The sequence below is a fragment of the Acinonyx jubatus genome, chromosome A3 (assembly GCF_027475565.1).
Source record: "Acinonyx jubatus isolate Ajub_Pintada_27869175 chromosome A3, VMU_Ajub_asm_v1.0, whole genome shotgun sequence".
NCBI classification, from domain to species: Eukaryota; Metazoa; Chordata; class Mammalia; order Carnivora; family Felidae; genus Acinonyx; species Acinonyx jubatus.
In genome coordinates, this window is record NC_069388.1 from 112,062,254 (window position 1) to 112,071,912 (window position 9,659).

At 41.9% G+C, this 9,659-nt stretch overlaps 1 protein-coding gene across 13 annotated transcripts in view; it reads right to left on the reverse strand.

The window, feature by feature from the left end:
• Positions 1-8,999, reverse strand: part of BIRC6 (baculoviral IAP repeat containing 6) — a 221,939-nt gene extending 212,940 nt beyond the window's left edge. For 9 of the 13 annotated variants that reach the window (XM_027033519.2, XM_027033516.2, XM_027033514.2 and 6 more), the window contains exon 1: positions 8,558-8,997. In XM_027033519.2, the coding sequence (XP_026889320.2) occupies positions 8,558-8,882 (325 nt within the window). In that variant the 5' untranslated portion in view covers positions 8,883-8,997. Of the gene's footprint in view, positions 1-8,557 lie in introns of all 13 variants that reach the window. The other 4 variants (XM_027033515.2, XM_027033512.2, XM_027033513.2 and 1 more) reach the window with 2 other exon arrangements.
• Positions 9,000-9,659: the final 660 nt, after the last annotated feature.

A 9,659-nucleotide genomic window follows, 5' to 3' on the forward strand; every position in this document is an offset into this window, starting at 1 on the left:
TGCTCCCCAATCTTCTCCAACAAAAACCACTCTTCACACCTTCTTGTACTGCTTATTTGGGTTAATACACACCATTTACCCAGTTACCTAAAGTAGGAACCCACGCATGAGTGCTTTTCACCTTGTCCATCTCTCATCCCCACATTCACCAAATTACACTGTTCCTACCTTACAAACTAACTCACAGAAAGCTCTCATCACTTCTCACACCAGAGCATTAGCTTCAAACCTCTCTAAAAACAAATTTGATCATGTGATAACCTACAGTGGCTCCCTACCACTGACATCAAGTCAAATTTCTTAGCAAAACAGATTATGATCTTGTGTTTGCCTATCTCTCAGCTTCAGCTCTAACCATCCCCTCACACACCTTAACCCCCAATGTCTTTCCTTGAAAATCTCTTTGTTACTTGAATTCACCATGTTTTGAAAGACCAACAGCTCTCCCCACAAGCAAGTACCCTAGCTTAAGATGATGATCCCTATAACATTCCCTCCCACTACCTCATCTTTCAAAATGGATCATAAAAACAACCTCCTTTGAGAAGCCTTCTTTTTTTCCCTCGGGTTGAAGAAACTTCCTCCTGTGTACTCACACAGCATTGTGCATATCTATATCACACTACTTATGACATTACGCTAAAATGGTTTACCTAAACACATCACCAAGCATACATTCAAAGGCCAAAATGTTGTCTTAATTATTTTGTGTTCCTGTGCTAGCATAATGTTGCTCTTTTAACAATTTCAACTCCAAAATCAATTCACTTACATAGTTTATATTTCTCCTGTAATACAGAAGTTATTATTTTATAATTATGCCCATTAGATTTCACCCAGTCACATTTCCACATGCATGGAAAACTGGAAGAATACTGCCATTTCAACAGAATATCTGTAGCAAAAATGTCTACTACACTTAAATAGCCCCTACTACCAAAGAATAAAAACATAATAAAAAAACACTTATAGAGTACATACGTTACACAACCACTTTATGGGATAGGCACTATTATTATCTTCCTTTTGTAGATGAACTTCAAAATTAAATAGAACCAAGACTTAAGATCAAAATGTTCGGCTCCAGAATTTGATCTCTTATAGTGACTCTCAATAAGCCTAAAACTACTAAAAGACCAAGATAAATTCTCACTAGAGCAAAACCATCTTTGAACAGGTAATAGGAAAACTTGGGAGATAAAAAGTTTAAAAAACCGTATAAACTTCAAGGATCTTAAAAACAATCTTAATATAGGGGCACCTGGGGGGCTCAGTCAGTTTAGGTCCGACTTCAGCTCAGGTCATGCTCCCACCGTTCATAGGTTTGAGCCCCATGTTGGGCTCTGTGCTGGCAGCTCAGAGCCTGGAGCCTGCATCAGATACTATGTCTCCCTCTCTCTCTGCCCCACCCCCCTTCAAAAATAAATATATATTAAAAAAAAAAATCTTAATATAAATTTTTAGTCTTAATATAAATTTACTCTAATTGTGGCAAAATGCTTTGTTAATAAAATAGTAAATTGGGGCACCTGGCTGGATCAGCTGGTAGAGCATGGGACTCTTGATTTCAGAGATCTAAGTTCAAGCCTCACATTCAGTATAAAAATTACTTAAAAATAAAATCTCAGGTCATGATCTCACACTCCGTGAGTTCAAGCCCCGCGCTGGGCTCTGTGCTAACAGCTCAGAGCCTGGAGCCTGCTTCAGATTCTGTGTCTCCCCCTCTCTCTGCCCCTCCCTTGCTCATGCTCTGTCTCTCTCTGTCTCAAAAATAAATAAAAACATTAAAAAAATTTTTTTAATAATAAAATCTTAAATAAATAAATAAAACAAATCTTTGACATAAGATAGGTCATCACGTTTCATTACTAAAGTCAGTCAATTGCAACATCAAGCTTGTACTCAGCCCACAAAGAGATCTGACCAATTAAGTTTTTATAAAGAACTCAGATGTATCCAGAAAACAAATAATTTCTAAGGCTACTAAAATTCCAATTCTATACTGTCTTATATTCTCTTTCATAAAAGAATAATTGAGACTAGGAAGGCTACATGAACCAAAGTCAGGAAATAGGAAGTGGTCTGAATCATCTACAATTTCTAAAACAGACCTACAGGATGATTTTGCATTTTATCCAAATTAATGCATGCCTAATTCAGCAGTAGTGAGAAAAATATTACCACTTCTAACAAAGTGATAGTAACTAAGAGTTGTATCCCAAAAATTAGATCTTGAGAAATATGCAGGTAACCTAACTAGCTTTCTATACTCCAAGACTTCTTGATGCAGGCAGCTCTGGGCTTTGAGTCTGAACAGCAAGTTCATATCAAACAAAAAGTAAATACAGAAGTAAAACTTCAGCCAATCTGAACTTCACTGCACCTGGAGTACAGTAACCTTTTTCTCATTTATGACCATCGTGGTAATTTCTCAAATCAAAATCAACGTCTATACAGGAAAAGGAAAAAAGGAAATATTCATAAAGAAATGTGAAACTAGAGCGTTGGTCTAAAAACACTAAGCAGCTTTGGAGTTTCCTCACCATGACAGAAATCTGGAACCTACTTCAGAAACAGAAGAGACATGATTTCCTTTTACACATATGCTACAACACCTACTGATTAATATCCATATATCTCCTGTTACTTATGTAGATATACTACATGAACATTTCATATATACACAGAACTAGTAATAGAACAGTCTTAACTTCATTCTGACATTCAGCCACACCAATACACTGCAAGACATTTATCCAGAGATAATATTTGTCACCAACATTTACATTTCCAACTACAACTCAACAGTATCTATCCTCTGTACATAACACTAAAGCAGTGAACATTTTTTCTAAAGTAATAGCGAGGAACATGGCAATACTAAGCATCCACGAGGCTTAAGAGAATTAACATTCATTGTATACAAATGCTAAGCAGTGTTAGGCACTTTAAATATGTTTACCACTTAATCTACACAACCACCCTATTAAAGGTTAATCTTAATTTACAAATGAGGAAATTGAAATTCAGGAATTTTAGAGAGTGAGTTGGTGAGCTAAAATTCAAAATTCAGGAGCGCCTGGGTGGCTCAGTCGGTTGAGCATCCGACTTCAGCTCTCATCATGATCTCGCAGTTCTTGAGTTCGAGCCCCGCGTCGGGCTCTGTGCTGACAGCGCAGAACCTGGAGCCTGTTTCAGATTCTGTGTCTCCCTCTCTCTCTCTGACCCTCCCCCATTCATGCTCTGTCTCTCTCTGTCTCAAAAATAAATAAACGTCAAAAAAAAATTTTTTTAATAAAATTCAAAATTCAGAATACCCATTCTCTTTCCGCATGCCCTAAAAAAGTGTATTAAAAAAACAAACAATATAAAATGTACTACATTGGGGGGAGAGGTACTATTTCAGAAAGCAAGAGGATACATTACCACTAGTAGTTAAATAATACAAGAAAATACTGAACAAAGGGCTTAGGACCAACCCCTGGTACCTGGTGGATTTAATAAAGAATGTTGATTCCATAAAAAAAAAAAAAAAAAAAAAACCTGAACAATACCTTACTCAAAGCAAAAATTAGATGGATTCTGCTGAATGGTAATAAGTGGTAAATATGAAAAATAAAGTTAAACTTTCGAGTTAAGTTCAAAAGATTTAACAGAGAATACCAAAAAGGTTTAAGTAAAAAAGGAGTATTTACAAAGATTTACAATTAATAGAAAGAAATATTTTTGAACAGTAAACACACTGTTCTAAAAACATTCTGTGTATTAACACTTAAATTCTCACGATTAGTACAATTATCATCCCCATTTTGCAAATGGGGAAACTGCAACAGAAATGTTAAGTAATTTAGTCAAGGTTACACAGTTAAATTGGGAGGTGGGGGAAAGCAGAAATTGGGATCTTAACCAGAGCCAACTGTCTCCAAAACCAAGCTCCTCCCTTAACTGTTATGCTAAACTGCATGAACAAACAAAAGCTCAAGAGAACATATCTAGCAATATAAACAATATGGTCAAGTGGTATATGTAGAACTATTTTGATTTTTAAAATCCAAACTGCACAAATTTTCATTAGCGAATTGCAAATTAAAACAATGAGGTCCCACTACACACCTATCTGAATGGCCACAATCCAAACAAAAATCAGAGTGCTAAGAGGGATTTGGAGCAACAGGAACTCTCATTCACTACCACTGGGAAAACAAAATAGTACAGCTGCTTTGGAAGACCGTTTGACAGTTTCTTACAAAACTAAACATACTCCTAACACATGATCTGGCATTCACGTTCCTTGGCATTTCCCAAATGAACTAAAAACTTATGTCCACACAAAAGCCTGCACACAAATATTTGTAGCAGCTTTATTATTCATAACTGCTGCAACCTAGAGGCAACCAAGATGTCCTTCAATAGATGAATGGGTAAATAAACTGTGGTACATCCAGACAATAGAATATTACTCAACGTTTAAAAGCAGTGAGTTAGCAAGCCATCAAAAGACATGGAAGAATTAAATGCATAGTCTTTTTTTTAAATGTTTTTGCTTTTTAGATTTTATTTTTAAGTAATCTCTACACCCAATGTGGGGCTCAAACCCACAACCCCAAGATCAAGAGTCACACGCTCCACTGACTGAGCCAGACAGGCACTCCTTAAAAATGGATATTCCTAAGTGAAAGAAGCCAAACTGAAAAGGCTATATCCTGTATAATTCCAACTATATGACATTCCAGAAAAGGCAAAACCACAGACAGTCAAAAGATCACAAAGTGGCAGGGGGTAGGAGAGAGGGATGGGTGAACAGGCAGAGCACAGAGGATTTTTATGAAAGTGAAACTGTTTGGTATGACATATCCATTTGTCAGAACCCAGAGAATGTACAACACCAAAAGTGAGCACTAACATCAACTAGAGACTTGCGTGATAATGATGTGTTAATGCAGGTTCACGGATTGTAACAAACAGTGAAGGAAGGTTGTGTGTGCACAGGGGCAGGAGGTATATAGGAACACTGTACTCTTCTGCTCAATTTTTACTATGAACCTAAAGCTATTCTTAAAAAATCTGTTTAAGAAAAGAATGAGGGGCGCCTGGGTGGTGCAGTTGGTTAACATCCGACTCTGGATCTTGGCTCAAGTCATGAACTTCAAGCCCCACATGGGGATCTGTGCTGATGGTGTGGAGCCTGCTTGGGATTCTCTCTCTCCTTCCTTGTGCCCTTCCCTCACTTGTGCGCTCGCACTCTCAAAAATAAATAAACTTAAAAAAAGAAAGAAAAAAAAGCCAAAGAAGGTGTTTATTTTAGCAGTTAGTATGTAAGACAGCATACATTTAACACTCATTAGCATATATACATAAATTTAAAATATTCATTAATATTTTGTACTAGGCATTCTGAGGAGGGGATATAAACAAGAGGACAGGCTCCTTCCCTTAAGGAGTTTTAAATATCGTTAAATGGACATCGTATATTCACAAAAAGCTAAATAAAATGGAATTTAAATAAAGACAAAAAACACACCACAAACAATAAGTTGCCAAATTACTAAAATAGACATTAAGAGGACAATATGTGCTTAGGGGTTCAGTGGATCACTTCAGGCTAAAAGAATCAGGAAGTTAAGATCTGCTCCAGGTCTTGAAAAATGGCTAAAATATGTCTGGAGGGAATTGGTGCATTCCAAGAAAGAGCAAAACTACTGAGTTAGGAAAGAAAATTAAATGAACCAGTTCACAAAACTAAATAGGGAGATAAGACCAGAGAGACTGGTAGAGGCCAAATCATGGAAGTCAAAGAATGCCAAACTAAGGAACTGGCCTAGACACTGAGAAATCTTAACTCTTAAACACTAAAACGGATCAAATACTTACCTAACGTGTTATACTGATAGCTCTTAACATAATGAAAAGTGTATTTATAAACATTTCATATCAGATACAGATACACTGAAGACATATACTAGTAGACACAGTCAAAAATTCACCACCTTTGCCACCCAACTGAAATATACACACAAGTCCTGCTTCCATCCTTCAATTTCCCATCTACACTAATAGGCTACCTATAACCCTATAACCTGAACCCATTCAGAAGACATACTACTCTGTCACCCAAGAACACTCTTCTTCCCCTGATACAAAGATGTCTTTCCTCTGGGGTATGAAAGAAGTGGCTCCTTGCCCCTTAAAGAGGGGTCATGTTAGGACCATGGTCACTGCTGGCACCTCTTCCTTATTCTATTTATAGGACTGTCACCCTCTATTAATCATCAAAAGCAAACCTACCCATAAAGCAAACCTACATAGCAAACCTCTATGTAAAGTCTACACATATTCCAGGTAAGACAAAAAATGCAGCATTCCCTCCCCAATCACCTGAACAGATGACATACACAAGACTCTATACAACCTCTGGTAATTATTTTTAATAACTGCAATTCTCATAAATGAAAACATTTCAAATTTTGTCCATTGTTACTTTCAAACCTTTTCTGTAATCCTTTTGTTTGCCATAAACTCTTCTACATATTTTAAATTACATATTCAATCTTCAATGCATGGACATCTGCAATTGTATTCAATCCCATACTTTTCTAATTAACAAATGCCCCAACTTATCCCAGCTAAGTTATCCCCAATCAGTGCTGTACCTTTAAACTTGTATTACAACTCTAAGCCCCTCCCCTTTAGTAATCTACCACTAGAGTGACTATTTTCTTCCCTTTCATGAGACACATTCATATATGTCCAATTTCCCCAACTACTTATAACAAACTCTGACATACACTGTTTTTCTCAAACATAGCCTCCAAATATAAAAACACCCTATTAAATTCCTTTCTAACAAAAACATTTTAAAACTTCTGTTAATACTACTTTTTATAAAAAAAATCCAAATACATATCCTATGATAGCAATTAGTCAAAGCTTAAAATCATGAAAGACAGCATTAGATAATGTTTAAAGAGACAAGCATATACCAAAAAAACAGAATCAGGGATACATGATTTTTCATTTTAATTATTCTTTATACCTTTTTGTGTTTTACATGAGAAGAAAGATATCCAATTACTAGTGAGTATCTCCCTCTCTACATAGTGACAAGTTGTTACCTCCATATTGCAGTTACTGTGAATTGCTACATCTGGGACACCCCTCCTGTCCTTTACCTAAGCCAAGAAAAGAAAAATTACAAGCCTACAATCCAAACTTTCTCTTAGACATATCTTAGATAGGATCCGGGTTTATACTCTGTAGCTGTATACAATCCATCTCTCACATCCACAGAAGTTAAATCTCTTATTTTATCTTTCTATCCCTACACTGCCATTAACTCTTACGTGCCTTACTACACAGTAAACTAGAATAATGACCTGTCCATATTTGCGCATGTTACAAGTGAATTGATATACCACATAACTCATTCCGTTGGCTAAATGCACACAGTCATATACATTATATCTGTATGCAGAAGTCTAACTCACTCATACACTAACTTTTCAATCTCAATTTATAACATCTAAATTAAGCCACACATCACTTCACCGCAAATGAAATGTCATCTCAGCCAAACATAACTAACTTGGCCAGGGCAATTCCAAACAACTCCACTCCAGTCCACTGAGCGTTCACCTAATAATGCATGGAGTCTCGTCCCTGGAACAACGTTTACATCACCCAGAACAGTTCTCCTCCACTGGTGAGATCCAGACATACCTCCAAATCCCAACTTTCGGCCTGCTGTGGTAAAACAAGTAGAGAGGACCTTAAGTTTCACCTCATTACGAAGCCAAAGGAATCTGTATTTCATACACCGCAGGTCCTGAGCTTCTCATCACCGGGGAACAGAAGTTGGAAGCCCCGAACTAGGGAACAAGGTCTAGTCTTCCATGACGTCCGTCCTAAAGTCTTCGACGGAACCGTTCAGGCAGCTGGCCCGCCTACTTGCCTCCCCACCCCCACTCCAGGCGCACCCCACCCCCACCCCCGGTGAGAAGCCGCCGTACATCCCTGCACCTGCGGATCCTACGAACAGTCGAGTATTCACTTCTCTCTACCAGAGGGGAGGGCTTACATGCTGGCTCCGACGCTCGCCTCTGGCCACCAGGCTCTCACGTCGGGCCCAACCCTGCGACCCGCTGGCTCTCTGATCTGGCAGAAGGCATCACCGACACCTTCTCCAGGACCGACCGGGCGTCTGGCCTTCTCAGGTGCAGAGCTCCGAGGCCTCCTCACCTCTCCCAGAGGACCAACCTACACCGGACGCTCAAGGCCCGAAGGCAACTCCCACCACTCCCCGACTCGCCAGTCTTTTCTTCCCAGCTGTAGCCGCTGAAAAAGCCAAGTCCTACGGTCCTCCTCCATCAGCTTCCGGGCCTCGGGTCACAGCCAGGCCTGAGCCCCCCAGCCCTGCCCAGCGCTACCCCATTCCCGTCACGCCGCTTCCCCTCCTCCCAAGGCCGAGCCCCGGGGCTGGGCGGCTTCCTTCTCCGGCATCCCGCGGGCCCCGCTCCTCCCTCGGCGGGCCCGGCCCCCTCCCGGCGTGCCGCACACTCACCGCTGAGCGCTGAGGCCTGCAGAGTGGCCCCCGAGGTGCCGTCGATGACTTTGATGGTCCCGCGACTGGTGACGGCCAGGATGGCGTTGAGCGCCGGGTGGTAGGAGAGGCTGTGCAGCCCTTCGGCGTCGCAGCGCATGCAGCCGTCCCGCAGCACCAGCCACTCCGAGACCCCGGCCGCTCCCGCCCCCGCCGCCGAGGAGCAGCCCGAGCCCGAGGCCGCCGCAGCCGCAGCCGCCATCTTCCGGCCTGCGCTCAGCACAATCACACTGGGAAGCGGCTCAGTGACAGTCCCGGGAGGTGCAGCACCACCGCCAGTCACCATCCGGGGCCAGGGGGCAAGCGGAGCGCGTTAGCCGGAAGTGAAGTCAGGCGCCGGCACGCACGCGGGACGTCGGCCGCGCGCCCGGAGGGACCAAGCTCAGAGGGAGGTTGGCGGGGGAGGGGGACAGCGAACGAAAGAGGCGGGACCCGGAGAGGGGGCGGGCGGCGAGCGGCTGGAGCATGCGCGGGAGGGCTCGCGCTTGCCACGCGCCCTGGGTCCCGCCAGCTTCGCGTCCGCAATGTCCCAGTTTTTTTTTTCCCTGAGTGTGGGGAGTGGCCGATGCCTGAGCCCCGCCCCGCTCCCTTGCTCCTGGCGGTGGGGGTTGGGCTCCCTGTGTTTCCGCTAGGCGGGGACCCCGGCCCGTGGGACTTGTGTGAGACGCGCCGAGGCTCTTTGCGGCGTTTCCAGCTGCATCTGGACGGTTCCCTGCAGGAGTAGTGCAGCTGTTTGGCGGTGGCCATAAGGAGACCCAGGGTTTGAGCCACGGCTCTAGTCTACAAGTAAGCAGTCTGAAAAACCTCTGGTCTGGACTGGGAGAAACCAAACGACCTTTGGACCCGATGTCTATTGCACGCCGCCATTCCCAGATCTTTTTGTTGAACAGAAGTGCCACCTAAGAGTTCTGTGCTGGAAGCATATAAATTAGTGTCTTATCCCCATCCCAAACAAGTCAAGTTACGTGAAGTGTTAATAGGTCTGTGGGGGTGTTGTGAGACCAGAAAAGACTATAGTCAAGTAAATTTATTAAACATACCCACTAGCAATGCATTTTTAATC